The sequence below is a fragment of the Falco rusticolus genome, chromosome 3, assembly GCF_015220075.1.
Source record: "Falco rusticolus isolate bFalRus1 chromosome 3, bFalRus1.pri, whole genome shotgun sequence".
NCBI classification, from domain to species: Eukaryota; Metazoa; Chordata; class Aves; order Falconiformes; family Falconidae; genus Falco; species Falco rusticolus.
In genome coordinates this window covers 99539920-99560948 of record NC_051189.1, presented here as the reverse complement: position 1 = coordinate 99560948, position 21029 = coordinate 99539920, and the positions used below count along the sequence as shown (strand labels likewise).

The window sequence follows — 21029 nt, the reverse complement described above, 5'->3', positions numbered from 1 at the left end:
GAAGAGCTATCCAAGACACCTGCGGAAAAGATCTTTCATGTTTCAAGGGGAGGGAAGTCCTCCACGGAAAATCAAGTTTATTACAGCTCGTTTATGCACCTTTGCTGTAAAAAAACTGGGTGGAGGCAAAGATCTCATTTGTTGAACTAGCAGTTATACTGGTCCGCTCCCTGCGCTCTCCCTTTATAGAAGTATTAATTCTGAAAGGCTCTTATTTGTATCTCCAGATAAAATATCTGCAGTGCATTAGCTTTTCAAGGAAACCTTCAAGGCATTTCTGTAATACTCTGCACTGATATCACTGCGATACTTACTATACACAATCACTAATCAGAGGGCAACAGTTTCCTAAGCTGAGCTCAGAAATTGCACTTTTGTAGCTGCAAGACTCGGGAAGATCAGCATAATGATTCAGTTCAGTGGAATTTAGAACTAAATCCAAAGCTTCTTTTACCCAAAAAATACTTGGAGGAAATCCTAAGGTAAAGAAGTTTCCAGAAATACGTGTTTATAATAATTTAAGTCTTGATAGGCTATAAACTCTTTGGTAGACTTGTTAATAAGGAGCGGTGCTCTCACTAAAAAGGACTGCAATGAAGAAGGTACTCTAAGATTTAAACCTATATGCTACTAATCAAAATGAGCGGAGGAAGGGAAATTATCAAACTGAAATGTAAAGACAGACACTTTAAGCGCCTTGTATTTCCATCGAGGCAGCCTTTCATCTTGTTTTGGCAGCCACAAAGTAAACACAAGACTTTGCTAATAAGGTATAATATAAATTATTAAACCACCTAGTGTATGATCAAATGCATTTCAGATTATTTTTTGAATAATTCTGCCTTGACGACTGCCAGGAGTAATATATTTTGTGTACTCTTGCGCAGACCCATTGATTGCTGTCTTTCTGAAGCTCCAGCCCCAGCCTTAAACTGCCATGCTTGAAAGAAATATATAATCACATCAAACCCCGAGCTTTGGCATCTGTCGATCACAGCCTGGCTTTTTGTAAGATCTCACTTCATGTTAGTCAACAAAGACATGAGAGCAACTCTTTAGCTCTGAGCTGAGGTTTTAATAGATTCAAAACATTTCTTACATGCAAATTTCTTTTATGGCTCAGGGGCACTGTTAGAGCTTGAAGTGGTAGCTAACTGCTGTGAAAAACTACTTCACTGAGCATACCTCCAGATAAATTAGACTTCTGAATTTTTCAGCCCAACCAAGTACACGTTACCCACTTGTACTACTGGCTTTAAAAATACAGACTTTTAGATAATCATGCACAACAAGCCTGTGTGACAAATTAAAAGAAAACATGTTAAAATATGCATTACATATCCTGCTGCGCCACTTGAAACTCTGGGCTATTACACTTTGGAGGCATTTTTCAGATCTAAAAAACCAAACAGTTACTGAAGGTCGTGTAGATTACACATCCAAAAAATATGTAAATTAGATTTTATTGAATAGTTCCGGAAGACGCATGTAGTTCTGTCGGCATTAAGACAGCTACTTTGATTTATTACTTATGCAATTCTACCAGCCTTCTGCAAACGTGGAATGCTGATCTTAGAGTAGAAAATAGCTAGCAGAGAAAACATTTTTTCCTAATGGAATTAACAGAATAATTCCCACAAGGAGCATCCCTGCCACCATGAAGGAATGCACGGTGCTACGCTGTTAAGAGAAAATGCTGTGTGTAAGCATGCCTGTGTCAGATGTTATCAGCTGTGCACCGTTCCTAGGGATTCACTGATTCCAAATACACATGCAGTTCACTTACCCATTTAAAGAAGTGGGAAGCCTTGAAAAAATATATAAAGCAGCCGGGCAGTTTTGCAAAGGAATTCCATACTTGTTTTGTGTGCATATATACTCGTGTGTGATATACGACTGTATGCTTTAATATATGTGAGGGGACAGAACCAAGCTGAAGGAGGAATACAGATGTATTATTAAGTTCTCAGTAAATGGTCAGTCTTAGCAATAATTAGGACTTTTAATCTGTTAAACCCAAATAATTGCAACTGAAGTTATAGTATGAAAATAAATAAATCAAAGCATTTTGCAAATAGCTGCAATCACTAAAACTGTCTTACATCTGTCATAGGACACTGGGATGATTCAGCCTGCACCTGATTCATCCTTCTGCTCAAAGAAGGGTCAGCTATGGCCCAGTTTGCTCAGGGATTTAATTAGCTGGGCTGTGAAAAACAGCCTCCAAGGATGGAGACTGTACAGCCCCTCTGGACCTTTGTTGTGCTGCTTTGTTGACCGTTTTCATGACATAAATGTTTCTCTCCACATCCAGCTTGAACCCCTCATTTTGACTCATGCTCACTGTCGCCCCTCCTCCCACGTGCACCACTGTGAAGCACTTGGCTCTGCCTTCTCAATAACCTCCCCACAGACACAGGGTGGGGGTCTTCTGTGAGGGTCTCCTGAAGACACCCCTTCTCCAGGCTTAACAAGCCTGGTCCCTCAGCCTTTCCTTACAGGCCAAGCGCTCCAGCCTCTGACCATCAATGTGACCCGACACTGAACTCGTTCCAGTTACCAGCTCCTAATTTGTATCAAAATCACTATAAATGACCCGGTCAAGGCAGGTCAGCAATACTCTGAGCAGCTGGACCACGGTCAAATACAAACATAAACCACATTTAATAATGGGAGGATACAGAGATTCATTGACTTTAACCTCAGCTGCATCAAATCTGACAGTTTCTTCAAGGTTTGTCATCCCTTACGGAGATCATCTTTAATTGGGGCCCACCCCAACCTGGTCAGCAAGCCAGCAAAACCTTTTTTTCTTTCCCAGTAACACTTGCACGATCTGTCTGACTCCTTTGGTCAGCGTAGAACGCACACCTTTCCCATTCCTCAACTACCTCTCACCTTCATTACTACTACGATCTCCTCCTGTCTGTCCTGGTTTCCTTCTACTTCTCCCCATTTCTCTCTTGCACCAGCTGACCATACCACCTCACCTAACAAACCAAAGCAGAGATGTCAACAGGAACACAATTTTGGAACAACATGCCATATAACAGCTTTCTGTTCTTGTCACACAGACCCACCTCCAGAACTTCCTCCTCCTCCATCAACATTGAAATCAAACTTTAATATTCCTGTTAAGAGCATAAAAGAAATTAATTCTTTCTCTGTAAGTCACCGTACTTGAACTTCCCACCATCACTGTAAGGCTCCACTGGTGTTTTTCTTGGCAGGTGTCTCTCTGCTCTCCTCCATGTTCTTACCTAAGGGTAGGACCTTGCCTACCTCCTTCTTTTTCCTCCTCCAAACAGTCTTTAAGGATTATTCCCTCAATGAGCCCTCAAAATTCATAATGCAGTTAAAAAGCCAGACAGAAGGCTGAGTAACTGGGGCTTATGAAATTACTTCCTTTTTGATGTACACTTTAAGGAAGAGGGAAACAACCCAAAAGATCAACCAACAAAAGAAACAAAAAGATGAGAAACACACAACCAAGAAAACACAAGCCAGAAACACCACCAAAATGTTTAAACCACAGTTTTGTGCTGCTTTCCATTGCACTCACAGTTTTAGCCTGTTTCTTTATATTTACCTATAATTGCTTCTAGTTAGGAGCTGACACATTTTTTTTTTTTTTTTACATAGCTGTGTTTTGTGCTGCTATTAGACTTAGCGACTCAATATCCTCCCACTACACAAATAATGCGTTGTCAAAATAACCTGTCATTCAAGGTCAGAAGCAACATTTTGAAAAACAGTCAGTGTGATGTCTGGATTCTGAGCTTTTTTTTTTTTTTTTTTATTCTGTGTGTGTGTGTTTTGTTTGATTTGTAATAAGGTGTGGGGAGTGCCAATCACTATGCCAGAAACGAGTGATGAGCGAGCCGGCATTTCAGTCAGCGCTTGCAATCCCAAGAGATCTGAAAGATCTTTTAAGCAGAAAAAGTTTACGATGCAAAAATCACAGTCGTCCAAATAATGACTTGAAATGAAAAAAGAACTTAGCAGCACAATATGGACAAATTCAGGATGGGAATCTGTCACTATTTATCTCCCTGCGCATAGCACAGTTTTATGAAGGAGATGGCAGGTGCTTGCTCTGGGCACTTATCTGGTAATTAGTTGGCTAACAGACAAATCTGTTTCCTAGAGATCACCAGCACAGGCTTCATGGCTTTGAAAATACATTACAGCGAATTACAGGATGTACATTTACTTGTAATAACACTAGATACCATTTTGCAGTGTGCATACCATAGCCTCCCTCAGTAGATATCCTGCTGTAGGATTCCTGCTTGCTCCTTCTTTAAAGGGTCATAGAGATTTTTTGTTGGGTTTTGGTGTTTCTGGTTGTTGGATTTTTTTTTTTTTTATAAGTATTTTAAGGTTGTGTTTACAATACAACAACTTTCCCAGTTGGATGATGAAAGAATGCCAAAGAGCTAGCAGTATATGAATGTTCAACGACTGTTCTACAAATGAGATTATTAAATGAAATATGATATACTTTTTTAATAGCACAAGCCTTCAGAGACTATCACCTTTTTGCCTCCCTTTTAAATCTTGAAATAACAATGACAATTATATGGAGGTCAATGGTAGCTACAGGCAAAGACACAAAAGGTTTTCATCAGAAAGAGCACCCCAGTAAAATGAATAGCTAGATCTGAAAATATATATTCATGCCACAAGAACCACCAATAGAACTGAGTGATATTCATCTATCAACAATGAAATGAGTAATACTGCTTTTACTTGGAAGTGAACTCTCTGAGCACATATTAAACCACTATCTTTAAGAGGAATTCTATACTCCCAAATGGTAGAAAGCATAAAATACTAAAAGCCTTTCTAACCATTGTTATTTGCAAAGAACACTGTGATAAATATCCCAGAAATATCTCCAGGGACATTCTCTCTCAAAATCAGGAAAAGCTTTTAAATATCTTTCACATGGAACAAAGTAGAATAAACTGATACACGTACATATTCTTGGCTAAAACCTTCCCCTTAATCCTAGAATATGTCATAATCCTGAATTTATGGTGTTTTCATTTATTCCTACAGAACTGAAGCCTTACAAATGGAATGTTCCAAGGAGACTTCAACGTTGTATTAAAACACAATCACAGAGACAAAGGATCCAGCCCTTCTTACACTCCAACCTCATGGGTAATAAACATGGCATAACACGAGCATTTCAAATATTTAGGAATGACACTACTTTCCACGGTTTCACATTCCATACCAGTCGGCAGCTGTGGGATCTATATGCCTCCTGCATTTTATAGGTAGAGGAACAAACAAAGAAGATTAAAGCGTTTCGAGTGCCATAACGCAAACCAGCCATCAGGTCTCTGCAATTCCTGCCTCAGATTCCGGTTGTCACCAGAAGCCAGCATTGCCTCTAAAACCTTCTATCTCTGTCAAGTTTAAGTGTAAATAAATTTTCTTAAAGCTAGGCAATGCCTTAATATGCAGTCTCCTGACAACTTCTCTGCCATTCATTTTCACAGCCTTTCCTGCTAGTATTAAATGCCTCCGGTCCCTGGGACTGCAGATGCTCACCGAGCGCAGCTGGAATCGCACCTTGGCAAAAAGGTGCATTTCATGCCAGCCTGCCGTTTCCCGGTTAACAAAGTGTGACTGATCTTGACCAGCTTTGCGGGTTCAGTGATAATACAAAGGTTTTCTTTTCATATTGTCATGGCCTCTTTCCTTTAAGCGTCCTGGGCTGTCTGAGGAGGTCTCCCGCAGCGCCAGTTAACATACTTCTGAGCACCTACAGGAACGTCTGGAAATCCGAGGCTCCCTTTTTAATTTCACACTCAGTCAAGTTCATCTGCAGTTAATGGAGGCCTCTCGCATGGAAACATCAAACGATGGTTACTTTCTGTGATTAGGAAGCCTAACTGCTCTAACACAGACTCTGCAAATGACTCGTCAGCCCTTCTCCACAATAAAGGTTACATGAGAAAAACTCCTCTTGGCTTGCTGCGCACTTCGTGCTAGATAATCATGATAGCGCCTTGGCGCTCTGTCTAAGACATCAAAGAACAGCAAGTATCCAATCTGCAGGCTGTAACGAATATCTGCCCTCAGGAGAGCGCCCGTATCGTTCAGAGGGTGGTCTGACCAGACAACCAACTCCTGTACCGGTGAAGCACTGCAGTGCCTAAGAGCGAGCCTGTGAGACCAGGCTCCAACGCTGGCAACCTGCACCTCGGCCCAGAGCCCCCAGTGAAGGCGCTGGACCTCAGCCTTCTCCCACACAGCTCCCACAGCTCCCACACAGCTCCATCGGGTCGGGACTGATCATGCCCTAGGATTAGCTCATGAGGAGAAAATCAGTTCCGCTGGAACTAACCATGAAGTCACAAGCACCAATAACCTCTTTTTCCTTGAGACTTCATAGCCCTGATTTAGTTTCTCTTCAGTGCTGACTTTTCAATTTGCTTGAACAGACGCCACAAAATTTTACTAAATTGTAAATATCTAGTTCCAAGCATTTTAAACTGACCGCTATCAAAAATCTGTTCACTAGACTAACTTCTGAACATCTGCCTCATCTTCATCTGTGAAATGGGAAGGCAAAAGCTTCTTTTCAGAAGGATAATGTAAAGGTAAATGTATTACTGTTTCTGAAGCAGTCAGAGATGTAGTTATGGGGGTCACAGGAAAGGTTAGAAAGAAATTAATAACTCCCTCGAGAGTGAGGTTTAAAAAGCATGGAGCAAGTAGCACTGCTATGACACACCGAACAATGAGGAGGGAAAATATCGAACAATAGCTTATTAAATGAACGGTCTCTGTGCACAGGAAACAAATCTGCCTGTGTGTGAAAATAGTGCATAAGCACATACTGGAAGGCTGAAACACAATATAGTTGGCACTTACATGGAAAAGGGGAAGTGAAAGGCCAGAATTTCCTTTGTTCAGAGGAACTTCACTTTACACTCCAAATAATTTGTGCACACATGTACGTGAGAAATATCATTCTTAGTTTCTTTTGTTATCACATATTATAGGTTTTCAGTATCACTGCAGTGTTGCACCACTCTGTTTAGAAAAGGATACTGGTCTGCAGGACACAACCCATTATACTTTAATCCAGCTTTCCTTGGTGTATTTTAATCCAGCTTTTTTGTTGTTGCTTTTGTCGTTTTTTGTTAATTTTTTATTTTTTTATTTTTTTCAATTGAAAATTCAATTTAATTGAATACAAGTATTAACTGGAATTGACTCCCAAGCAAGCGGTGCCTTCGATTCCAGTTCACTATCTTTGCTCACTGTAGTAACTTTTAAGCCTATTCACTCACTCAATTGAACAACTGAAGAGAAACCCAGTAAGTTTCATGTCAAGGGCTGGTAAGAAAAAAAAGGAAAATAAAAAATAGATCTAAATGAGTGCTGCCCACTGGGGGAGAGGCCAAAGCCCTGCCTCACCAATGTGTGGCCATCACCCTGCCAACCAACCTGTACTCCCAAAACTCCAAATCACACGCAACAGTTACACAAACCACCTGTCACACATTTTTGTCCACAAGGCAGCCAGAGAGAAGATCGGGGAGCTGTGGAGAGGGGGCTGTGCTTTCGCTGTGGAACCATGGTAGGAACCAGTGGACCCAAAGCATGGGAAACCCAGCTCTGTGCAAGGGCTGCCTCTGCGTCACAGCGCTCCAGAACTAAACGCAAGCCCAGATGAATGCTGGACTAAAAATATATATATGAAAGGGAAGGAGGTGGTACTGGTTAGCACAGGGAACAGTGAGCTGACAAACCAGCTTGCTCATAAGCACAAAGAGTCCACTCTTCCCACTTCTCCCAACATTTTTACAGCTGACAGACCTATCTGACTGGATGCTACTGTTGTACAGCAATGCAGGATAGAAGAATGATTTTACATAGTAAACTGTTGCAACGATATTTATTTTACTTCCAGGTTTGCCATGTTAGGCCTAAATTAAAATGTAATGAGTTTCTGTCCAACAGTATCAGCAGTTGCCGGCCATTTCCTTCTAAGCGAGGAAAGGGTGAGGTTCTTATGACAGATGCACAATCTTTAACGGGAATGTCACTCACCTCTACTTCTCTGAAACCCATAAAGTCTTTCCTAAAATTAGGTCATACTAAAATACACTGCTTTCAGGAAAAGAAGTTAAGAAAATCTTGAGATAAAGAAAAAAACCCAGAAGACGACCTGAAAGTGGCAAACATATACAAGGTGTCTACAGGGGTGAGAAATGCAAGCCCACAGGGTGACAACTGTGGGGCTTAATCTAGTCTTCAACAAATTGATGGGTTTGGATATTAAAATGCTTCATGACTCCATACTAAAGCTTAACAGCACTACAACAGTGGGTTGGTTTTTTTTTTTTATCACAGAAGATATTCTCCCAAGTATAATTCTAATTAATTCCTTTCCAGCTATTAACAGCTACACATTTGGCTTTCCCCTGTGACAAAATCTGATTATGCCACAGAATCTTAAGCACTCCTCGCTGAAAAAATAATGAACTAATGTTTCCTTGGACAGAGATACATGTTGAGTAGCTGAAAGAAGAAAAGAACTCCTGTCATTCTAAGCACTATTTCCATTACTTCACCAAATTAAAGTTCTTGTATTTAGAGAAAAAGTATCTGTGTCAGAAATGGATATTCACAGCCATCCTTTTTGTATGATAATTATGTTATCTGCACTTATCAGAGATTTTGTATGTGAGAATTGCAAAATAGTTTCCATACGGATAAGATAAAGCACAGTCAGTCTGACTGAAAAGTCTTACAATCACATATGAAGTCATGTCAAAACAAGGACAAGATTTTTTTAAAATCCTGTAGTCCTGATAACAAGACCCTTTCTTGAGGACCAGAAATCCATCTGGTCGCTATTATGCATAGGTAGTTTTTGTAGCTATGTGATGTTTTGACAAAAAGAGCTAAAATGTACTTGCCTACCCATCTTTGTTCCATCAAAAGTATTTTCACAAAAATTTCCAAGCCACCCCAATCCAAAATGGAGCATTTGTTCCAGTTCTGTCACAGTATGTGTGTGTGTGTGTATCTAGCTGAAGAAGAATCCATCAATTTGAAAGCTAAGACATTAAGTGAATAATTTTCTCATATAATATTGTTTCAAGGATCCTACAGTTACAGAGGCTAAAGAGAAAAATATTAATTTCCGTGGGGCTACTGCTTTTCATTTTGCATTTGACATCTGGCCCTCCAGCCAGCCAGGTTTCCTTTCACTATTTATCAATCACACATCCATCTCATGTTGTAGTACATGGGTGGTTAACCCTTTTTGAGAGGACACATGAGTTTACTATGATCCTTGCACTAGCATGCCTTGCCAATCACACAACCAGACATAAATCCACCACGTGATTAGTAGCTACTAGCTCTCCTTCTCCACACATCACAAGCTCCAGCGTGTAGGATGCTGACCAGGTAACTGCTGGAGAGGAGGGTAGTGGGTAGCACCTAGTGAGGCAGGTGAATTCTTCTGGTGGCTGCAGGCTGTCCCATGCCAGAGGCTGGCCGTTTCTCTGCTACCAGAACGACAACATGCTCACACATCTGTGGAGAGGGCTTCTTTACAGGTCAAGTCCCACAAACCAGCATTTGCACCGGTAAGGCCAGGTAAAAAGGCAAAATGAACAGTGCTGTGAAGAAGACATCGACAGCACAGCAACATCAACACATTCATTATGGCATTTGTTTACTTATGTTGAGCCAAAAGCTGGAAAGTAACTATTTCCCTTACGGAACGATGAGCTATGTAGGTCAAACATGGTCTGCCTTCAGGCTCTTAATATTTCTGTGTGATTGTCATCACCAAGAACAACTGAAAATGTGCATTTCTTTTTAAGAAATATTTATCACTGAAAATGTTTTAAATTTATGTTTTTATTCTACAAATGACTTGTCAGCCCTTCTCTATAATAAAGAAAACATGAGAAAAATCCACATTATTTCTTGCATACCTTGCTGGCTTAGATCACCATGTAGTTCAGCTTTGGTTTCAAATTTACACCAGTGTATCCTAATGAAAAATGACTTCATGCACTCAACGACTAAAAGCTGAAGCACCGCTGAAGTACATCCATCTTCCTCACCATAATTCAAAGCCTCAGGTTTCTATAGTATCTAGGGTGGAAGAAATACGTCCTAGTTTTTCCAAGATCATAACTCTACTATTACACCAAACCTGGGTTGTGGTTCTGACTTCAGTGAAAAAATGAAAGCAAATGGGCTGAAATTTTAACATCCCTTGGGTTTGAGTTCCAAACACAGGAAAACTGTGCTTGAAGCCCTCTGACTCTTTTGGAACCTCAAACCATGAACTGTTTCTGATGCACACCTGCGAATCTGCTTAGAGCAAACTCCCAGTGAAAATGATGAACAAGCTTTGGAATCTGTTCTGATGAAAAAAGAAAAGCCTAATACCTAAAGGACCATGCAAACAGATGGAGTGCTAATTTTACTTTAGCGGGAACATATACGGGATTTGGGTTAGCTACGCTAGCCACATCACACCCCCACCACAGCCTCTCATGCTATACCTCTCATGACTAGATCCTCAGTGCAACATTCCTCCTTCCCAATGCTGGATCAGACAATTACATCAAATCCAGTCGTACTTTCTGGATTTTAGCTAGTGTGAGCGACTTAACCTGGCATTGGACTAAGTCAGTAGAAAATCTTTCTGCACCTTTAAGAAGGGTCCTATCACCTGAAATAATAAATTAGAGGTGGGGGAACCCTTCAAGTCATTTAAATACACAATGGGAAGCAGTCAGAGGAAGGTTATCAAGGCTGGTGTGCTGTTCACTAACCACAGGTAAAGCTGTCTTCAAACAGCTTTAATGAAGTGCTCAAATAACTAGTTACTTTTCTGAATGTTTCTTTTACTTAGTGGACTTTGATAAAGGCCACAGAAGAGCTTGCTTTGAAATTTGTTACAAATAAGAACTGAACCTAAAGTTAAATAATTCTGTCAAGTCTCACGAAAAACTTCGATGCAACAGGCAAGGAGCCAAGTTTCTCAGAGGTAGAACGCAAACTTCTGAAGTGATTACTCCTCTTGTAGTCTGAGAGGACTCCTTTAAAAAACAATCTTAGACCAAAGGAGAGAGACTGTAGCAGGAGGGCAAGGGTTTATTTCTGTTTTCGTTTGGTCCAGTAAATCTGCAACAACATGCCTTAATGGCTAATGGCATGATCGAGACTTTGATCTGATTGCATGACAAAGGATTTAGAGTGAATGTTAAACTTCCTATGGAATACAGCCTGTATAAACACAAAGTTCCTGTAGGCAGCCTTTGAAGAAGCGGTAGTTTACAAAGTCTTCTTAGATACAACTTTCTGTGGACTGCTTTTAAGGATACAGACATTTAATAAATTCAGTAGCATCACAGAAAGTTCTTTGGATACTCTAGTCGAGTTAGGAGTATATCCTTGGCGGACTAAATTTAAAGCTCTGAATTTCACACCCATTTCACTGAAGCATGGCATTTGGATATTCTAAGATACATTTTTCCAATGTAGCCACCAAATAGAACCTCATCCTTATTACTCAACTGTAATTTGATTTCACTTAAAGATACAGCCACTGTAAATTTGCCTTTGAATTTTTATATGCAGACATGCCCATACACAAAATATAATTTAATACTGACAAAAGCTTAAAAAATTTGTTTCTTTCTCCAACTGAAAAGCCTTTCTCCTTTACCTTATTACCCTTGACACCACAAAAAAAAAATTCTAATCTAATGTTACTGACAAGCACATTAAAAACACAAATGTAAATCACTATATTCAAATACTATCAAATTCTGAGTGGGAAACTATGATTATGAATGGATCTCAGTATTCTACTACGACTCACAATTAATCCTAATATTGCTGGATCAGTTCAACACTATTTTAATAGATCTGTCAGAATAAAAAAGTATTTGCAAAACTTAATATATATCTTAGTAAATTCTTATTATCGTAAAGAGAATCAGCGAGAACACAAAGGATGATTCTTAAACTATTACAAAACCATTAATCTACTGAGAGTATAATAATTTTTTTAAACATGTAATAATATTAAAGGATACAGAACACCCTAACTTGCCTTTAGCATGGTTTGCTAATTTCTTTGAAATGAGATACAGTTTAAAAACAACTTTAAGTTAAAAAATAGTTTAATCTCATGACTGTAATCTTTATTTGCCTTCAAAACAATCTTAAAGCTAATGAACCCTATTACTTCAGTGGTGTTGGCAACAAATATATTTCTAAGAGGCAGAAGTTCAACAGTCCAATACCTTGTATGTGTAAAATCAAATCTCCTACTGACCTTTCATTTGGTGATGGGGAAAGCTGTATCACCTTCCCAAACCTCTACCTCCTCTCATGAGCTCCAGGTGCCTTTTTCATGCTGTCCTACTGAAGTATTCACGTAGGAAGCCTGCTGCGATTACAGCTGCCATAGACGAGGAACAGGCAGAGCAATCATCCACCCAGGGCATAAATATCTCGGACTGTGTGTTGGCTTGCAGGGAAAGGAGAGAGGGGAGGAATGGAGAGAGCAAAACTGCCTGCGTGAGCTTTTTGGTGATCTAAAGAGTAGTAATAAAAAGGGGATGACTGAATACTACAAGCAAAGACACAGCATATACATGGGCTGTATATAGACATGCAGGATATATATATGTGTGTGTGTATATATATATGTATATACACACACATCCTGCACCTACCTTTGCATTAAACTCTACTGGAGAGGTATAAAAGTCAAACCTATAATGGCTTTCGCTGGCACAATGAAGTCAGAAATAGATGACCTCCAAAAGACCAGAAAAATTGAGAAAAGTTGTGGCTGCTGCATATCTATTTTTTTTCCCCTGAAACCAGTTTAACTTTAGTGAATTATAACCTGGTGCATTAAATCACTAAAAACGAATGCCTTTTGATTCTTTCCAAAGAGTCTGTTGGCTAAATATCTGACTGAAAAGAAAAAATATTTGAAAAGAAATGCCTAAATACGACGGGGAGTGTCGAGTACTGAAAATTACCACTGCTACACACTTCCAACTCGTCCCTCTGCCAAGGGAGAGCAGCACCCCACACTCATCCTGCTGTGCACCAGCAGCAGGTCAAGCCCCAGAAGCACACCAGAATGGCAGAACTACTTTGGCACTTGGACTTCCACTTCTGGAGGCAGAAGGGGTAGGACCTTTCTGTTTACCTCCTCATTCTCCAGAAAACGACTTACAGTTGAATCATCCCAGTCGTTCCTATTTTCATTTACTGCATGCACTTCACAGGATTAACATAATTATGTAATTTAAAGTGATTAGACAGTGACATGCAGCCAAATAAAACTGACTGTGGAGGAAATGAAAAGTAAATAAACTGAAGTTCAGATGTTTTCACCTGAAATGGACTTAAGAGAGCCTTTGTTTGAAAAGGGGCTATGTAATATGTGTTGGTTCAGCTGAGCTTTGATCACTGTAGTTGAAATACCGTCCTGCCAGAGGGATGGGCAGAAAGACAACATGCCCATTAAATTAAAGACCTCAGGATAAAGCTAGTTAGCGAAGGTCTTATGTTGGCTCTTGGGTTTGCTGCCTTAAACAATTTCTATGTATTTTAACTCTCCATGCAGTGCAGAGAAATGTTCTGGATCCACAAATTAACTTCTGTTCCAGTTTGCTAGTCATTAAATGATTGTTGGCTAAATTAAAATCTTTATAGAATTACTGAAGATAAGGCTGGAAACCAACTTAAGAGGTGGCGTAGCCCATACTCATGACTGAAGGTGGCTGACCTACACCTCAAGCGCTTCTCACAGATACCTGTAAGCATGTTCGTCAAGAACAGCACTGATTAAAATTCTCCAACCACTACATGCAATCCAATCTGGTGCTTATCTAAACCCAGCAAGAAAAATCTGTTCTGCCCGTAAGAAAGAATCCATCCCGAATTTCAGATTCAAAGCTGAGAAATGCTGGGCATTCCTGCAGAAGAAAAATTCAGATCATCTCAAATCCCCAAATAAACAAAGCCAACATGGTGTGCAGATACTGTGTAGATCATGAAAATCTGCATCTAAGGAACAGCACATTACAAATTGTTGTCATTTTTTCAGGGAAAAATGAGACTTTTGAAGGTGCTTTTTAAAAACATCCATTGACGGCATTGCACTCTTAGAAAGGAAATTTCTCTTTTCTTATGTTAACTTTATAGTGACCTTAGTGAAATAACTGAAGAAAACATAAGAAAAGAAGATTAATTAAGAAGGATTTAACACCATCTTTTATGGCCTCTATTTACAGCCAGCAGGGAACACGAGTAACACATCAAATGAAACTGATTAATACATGCAAAAGCACTAACTACTCGTACGCCATGCACTACAGTCAGTTGTCTCACAGAAAGAGGCAGAGAGCAACCGTGCAAACAAAAGGTGTGCTCCTAAGAATGCAAGAGCACCAAATGCTGCACCACATTTTCATGAAGTATTACCTGAAAACTATTTTACATAGAAAATGTTCCTTTTTTCAGTTTACCTTAAATAGAAACTTCCCCACGTATTTCTCAAACTGCCCCTTCTTGGACATCATAATGCAAAGATCCCTTTGCAAAGCAGCTTTCCAAGAGAGGCAAAAGGTGTACTTTATTTTACTTTATTTTTCTTCTTTGGAAATTCTAATTTTTCCTTAGCATTTCTCATACCGTCTACAGTTTCTGTTTCTGTAATTTTATGAAAGAGTGCTCTCCTTGCACCTCTATGCCATTTTTGGATCCACAATTTGCTTCCTTATTCTCCTTTTTTTTTATTAAATCTCTAATCACCGGTTCCTGTTCGGGAACCAAATTTTCCACCACTTTGAAACTCCAGCGTATGTAAAAACTGCACTTAATAATTACTTTATGTTTTATGCATATCTTCCACATTTCCTTCCAAGTCCTTGAAGGAAGTTTCCAATACAGAGATGGCAATTCTGCCATGATCTCTTTCATTTCTGTTCCAGCAGAAGGCATTTTCTTCCCCTTTCCCCATTTTATTTTGCCTGCAAGTGAAGCACCCTTTCTACCCGAGATCAGAGAGCTCCCTTTAAGCTATGCTTTGTTGATACTTCTTCCTGGCAGGCTATAAAGAAGTGTTTGATATATGCATCTTTCCTGTTCCCTAACATCAGAAACAAGGCTGGGTGATGTTTAGAGGTCATCTTTTGCTAATGGAACTAGAAAATAGTTCTGGCTAACCGGGAAAACCAGGAATATAAAGCTTATTCAGTAGTATCCAGAAGTATAATGGTACAATAACCTACTGCCAAAAATAAAGGCAGGATGGAGAGAAAAAGGAACCAGAAGAGCGACCAAGCAATAGTTATTTTGGAGATATGTTATCGCGTAAAACCATGGAAAGCCAGTAACTGAACTATGCGCCTATATTTGCTTGCAGAGAAAAGTCAGTCATAGATGCATTATGGAAAGACGAGTTATGAAGATAAAATAATCATGACTCTATAGTTAAATAGCCTGCTAAAATTATTTTTTTTTGCCTTATTTTTCCATCTGATTAAAATTTCCCACCAAAGGCCTTCAGACTTCCAGGGCTTTGGTTTTGGCAATGCATTACAATTCTGGCAGGTGGCCAGCCTTTTATTTTTATCCCTCTGTCCTTTGGACTCTTCTTCATATATTTCTCATCTTGCAATATTTTTTTCCCTCTAGTCACAGAACATATGTAAACAACTAGAATTATTTTTGGAGTAGAGAAGCATAACATACTCTATTTCCGTCTCTAACATGAGATCATATTCTTGCAGATTCTTATTTTTTTTCAATGATTAGGTTGGGCAAACACTTGTCTGTAAACAGGATATATTTATTAGGTATTTGACTTTATGCTGCTGAAAACTGTCATCCCTAAACATCGCCAAATGAAATTAATAAAAATAAAAATACTAAAATGCTATTTTAGAAATAAATTCCATTCAGACTGTTGACACACACTGCTGACTTTTCAAAAATGTTTATTATCCAGTGACAATGTACTCAGTACTATGTGTAGTTGCAAAACTATTGCAAACCCACCTTCAGAATCCCAAAGACTATTTTATCAGAGTGCTTAAGAACAGAGCAGATGGGCTAAATTGCTTTACTGAATCTCAAAATGCTGAAGTATATCCTTAATGCTTTGTTAACTCCAAGCCTGCCTCAACGAAAGGAACTCACATCTGCAGCATTTATATCTTTTTTCCTGTGAAACTTAGTAAACTAACTCTTGATCAGTTTTGAAACATTTATTCGCTGTTGTTCGTAATTGCAGTAACTTATGATATGCTCATTTTGTCTGAACAATCATTATAATGTTACCGTCAATACTTTTTAATGCCCAACCAACACATATCCTGTTAGATTCACCAGAACTAAATAAAAAAAATGTGTTTATGCATGTGTTCATGCTCTATTGATTCCAACTTTCACCTATATATCCTCTGCTGTGTATCTTCTAAGCATTGTTCTATTACTGAATCAGCAACCACGTCTTGAACTCAAATAAATCTATAGTGGATTTTTAATTTCTCAGTTAATTACCATTTCCAAATGTATTTGCCCCCCGAAATAGCTCCCCTGTAAATCAGTGCAACTTGGAGACATCATTCCCTGTTGAGTGGTTTTTATAAAAAAAATCATGCTGGAGTAAAAAAAAAAAAAATCCTAGCAAACACATGTGCATTTTGATACTTGTAGTATGGCCAGAGTAGTCAGTAAGTCTGATGGCTTTGATGGCTTTTTCACCTGAGCCGTTGCCTCCAACACTCCTCTCTCCTTCCTGCCCTACTTCTGCCACAGAGCTCAACGTTACTCAAAGTCAAGACCTTTTTCTAGGCCTGTCTACCTAGCCACAGTTTTGTCATTAGCAAATACAGTAACTACTAAGACATTCTAAATGATTTATATGTTAATGCATATATATCTTGGATATGTTCTTCAGACACTGCAAAAGCACAATAAAAAGATATGCCAGAAATATCCTGAATGAATTCCACCACTATCTGTCTCCTCCTTATTTGGCACAGATACACAAGGCGTAAATATTTTATGGAGTTAGTAAATTGTCCTGTATGTGACATTTTGCATTCTCTCTTTTCCAGTCAAATCTGTTGATTCCAGTTGGTGACCTACTTCTTGTATTTCTTTGGACCAATTTTTCACCCCAGTCACATGGCCAAAATGATAAAAAAAATATCTCACAATTGTTCCTTCAGACACACCATTTTGCTTGTGGTTTTCCCTCTCAACTCATCAGAAAAAATTATTGGGGGGCATGTAGCAGAGGAGAAATAGCACAGAATCGCAGATAAGCTGTGCTCCTTCGGAGGTATTCCTCATCACAGCACCCACAGAATTTCTTCTTGCTTAGAATGGGCTTAAGTCTTGCTTTGACATCCTCATGTTACAGTGCTCTCAATTTTTATAACATCATGGTTTTAGCCATATGATTAATTTCCTTGAACACTGCACAGTTCTGAAAGCTTTTGCTCTTTCTATGAACACTCCTCATTAGAGAGAAGTACGGCTGTTATGTAAGCTAATGAAAATATCATTAATAATAGCAAGTGATGCCTAGGATATGCTACAAAAATAGCATCTTTCAACTTCTGCAGACTGTCTACAACTACAGTAAGCCCTGACTCAGCCACCTATCCCTCTTCATCATAGAACATAGCAACGTGCTGAACTATATGGTGAACTATATGCACTGTGGCCCCAGTAATACACATGGTCATTAGGGAAGAGCCAAGTGCTTTGTTGAATGGGAATGGGCTGAAGCATGTAAGGGTCTGACTGCAGTACGGCCCATTAGCACATTCTTTTAATCCAGATTACCCCGATGCCACATGTAAATCTGGGTACTCCTCTGAACTAGCTCTCATCATGGACGAGCAAACATAAAGGAGTTGAGAGGAAGACATACCACTGACAGGGTGAGACCAGAGGTCCACTAGAAACTTTGTGGGCACTTCAGACAGCATGCCAGCTACAGGAGGTCTGCTGTTTAGGAGAGATTCTGCCCAGGGGACATCCGTGCTGAGCAACAGAAACATGCCTGGCCTTAAAAGAGCCAGCTGGCAGCCAGCTACCCATCCTTTCAAGCCTGGGAATGTAGAGCGGGCCCTAACTCTTGCTCATTTGTGTGCACAGTGGGAAGGAGAAAGCAAAAGGGCCACATGTGTTTTCATTTTTTGCTTTTATAACCTATATTAGGTAACCCTTCTCTCCATCATATAGTTTGACTGCTTGACTTTAAAAAGTTATCTGAGGTTTTAGTTCTGTATGCTGCCCTTTTGAAAACCTGGCAGAGACACCTGGGCTCGTGTTGAAGATCCAAGACCTCTGGCTATTTTTGAGGGAGCATCTGAATACATACGTTCTGGGTTGTCTCCTTCTTCTGTCCCCAGCCTGCCATCTGTGCACATAACACACATCTAAAGGGTCACAAGACATACGCTGCCCCTTGTACCTTGCTCATAAGCATCTTAGGTTAGAATTACCTGCCTTGAGCACACTGGGCAGGAAACGCTTCCCGGCAGTCCAACCATGCAGAACAGCAAAAAGAGCATCCTTCACCTAGCCAAAAAGCCACGGTGACTCTGTGACAAACTGACTTTTTTTTCCTGGGAACCTGAAGCAAGTTTCTGGTTTGCCATTTAAATATGATTTGTCAGGAGAAACATCCTAGAACATTTTCAGTTCATGTTCTCTGTATCAGATGTTGGCCAAGTGTGATTAAAAGCTTTCAGCTGTGGCTTCAATGTACAAAAGATGTCCCATTTATTGAAGTACTGAGATTCTATTTTTTTCCAGAAAGTTCCTAGCATGTCCAGTGGACAAACATAAATAAGATACTCCCTTGAAGGAGCACTGGCAGCCCCAAAAAGTGATGAAAAGCCATTTGCCTTCTTGTTCACTTGCTGTAGCCATTTCCTTGGGCATCCCAGGTACCTGTTCATATCTACTCAAAGGTCAGGAGCGGATCTATACATCACAATGAGTTCTTACAGAAACTATCAGCATCCTCGATTTTAATAATTTGATCTCTCATTTTTAACACACAAAATTTCAGCCAACAGTCTGCTTGCTTATTCCCATGCTACAAGCTTCTGGCAGCATGCATTCACTTTAATGACAGGCTTGGTTCTGTTCCACCAGATCATTAAAAAAATTGTTCTGATTTTTTCATCAGCTGTGCTTAAATAGCTACATAGTCCAACCAGACAGTCTGAGGGTCTGGGCTGTTTTTTCCTCTGACAGACCTTTATCAGGCCAATATACACATACACACTGACAGTATTCAAAGCAGAGTTTAGCAACGTGTTTGTGCTTAGGTTTCACAGTCTGCCACACACAGTACATTAGGTGCGTTATCATTGCTCTGTGTTTCCACAGCCAGGCTTATTCAAGAGACCAAGTAGCTTAGCGTAACACTAGTCACCTAAGTTATGCATTGATTATTTCTTCCAAATATGAATACTTAGAATTAGAAGGATGCATATATACTTTAATACTTGTCAACAATTTCCTGTAAAAGCAGTAAGGTGGCTGATAAACTGCCAATTAGCCTTCTTCCATGTGCTAAATTATTGCCACATATTTTTGGAGATCCTAACAACAGTGCTGGAGAAAGGACATCAAATGATGCTTAGAAATGTGATACACATTTTCATTTCACACTCCATCAGTTTTTACAACTAGAGCTCCATGAAATGTATGAGAATACTTGGCTAACAGCCATCTCTACTGAGGTGTAAAATAAGGATCAGATCTCTTTTTAAGAGAGTTTCATTTTCTTTACATGACTAAATCAGATGTTGACCTTTTTCCAAAATACATTGTAAATATTCTGTCCCTCTAACCATCAATTAATTTTGAATCTCTAAATCCAACAGACATGTAACCAACACACATTTTTTTAAAAGAGCTTTGCAAAGTGAAAGAAACAGATTCATTCTTCCACTAAACTAGAGATTAAATACATTGAATTGTATAATCAGTGGTGTTAAATCTTTCCAATTCTAGTAAATTCTTTCCTCCTCTTGTATCCTGGAACAAGAAACAAGTGTATATTGCCTTTGTAGTCAGCAAAGTAAAGCTATAGGCATCAGCAAAAACTTCTTTTAAATTCAGATTTCAATCTGTCAGGAAAGATTAAAGCTTCATGGATATATAAAAGGGGAACTATAAAATGATAACAGATACATAGCATGGAATCGTTATGCTCGAACAGCTGCTGTTTTACCAGTGTAGTAAAGCAGAAGATGTCTTTTACTCACCTCTGTTAAACCAGAAACCTCTCCTTTTGCTAACGGTCTGGTGATGGATGCAGTGTAAACTCTGGCATCTGACACTGGCTGCCCCTTCATGAAATGTTTCCCAGCTTCATAAATATTCACTTCTACCATCTTACCCATTAACAAAGGATCCTTTGGCACAAGAACCTTTCAAATAAAGATAAAGACACAGTTAATAAACACCACAAAGCACATCAGTGTCTCCGGCTTCAATTCAGAAAAGATTCTTGATAAACATTAGAGCAAATCCTACACGTTTAAAATTTTAGGCACCAACATACACTATAGCCCCCGACACTTGGCCAGTAGCATCGCCGGCTTGCATCCTGCGAGAGCTTTGCAGCGTTAGCTCAGTTCTTTTCACCTCCAACCGATCCCGTGAGTTGTGCTTTTTGATTGAGGAGAAAGTTGGGTCTGAGTTGCAACATTTGAATCCAGACCCAAAATGTTCCCAAGGGCACTTGTACTACACAGTACTAACGGACTGCTGTAAAGCTTCCTATTTTCATATCTAACCCATGATACTTTTTTAAAAAAGTTTTTGAATCTGTAAATGCTTCAGGACAGAAATTACGCCCTTGTTTCCGTTTGCACAAGCCCTTATTTTGATTGCACATGAGATTCATGATTGACAATGAATGCCTGCAAAAATGGATGAGTGTGTCTCTTAGA

The 21029-nt window shown here is 39.4% G+C and overlaps 1 protein-coding gene across 1 annotated transcript in view; it reads right to left on the bottom strand.

The window, feature by feature from the left end:
* The window catches only part of CDKAL1 (CDK5 regulatory subunit associated protein 1 like 1), a 430469-nt gene that overhangs the window by 8114 nt on the left and 401326 nt on the right, over positions 1-21029 (bottom strand). The window contains exon 15 of the mRNA XM_037382142.1: positions 20340-20504. Coding sequence (XP_037238039.1) covers positions 20340-20504 — 165 coding nt within the window. The remainder of the gene's footprint in view (positions 1-20339; positions 20505-21029) is intronic.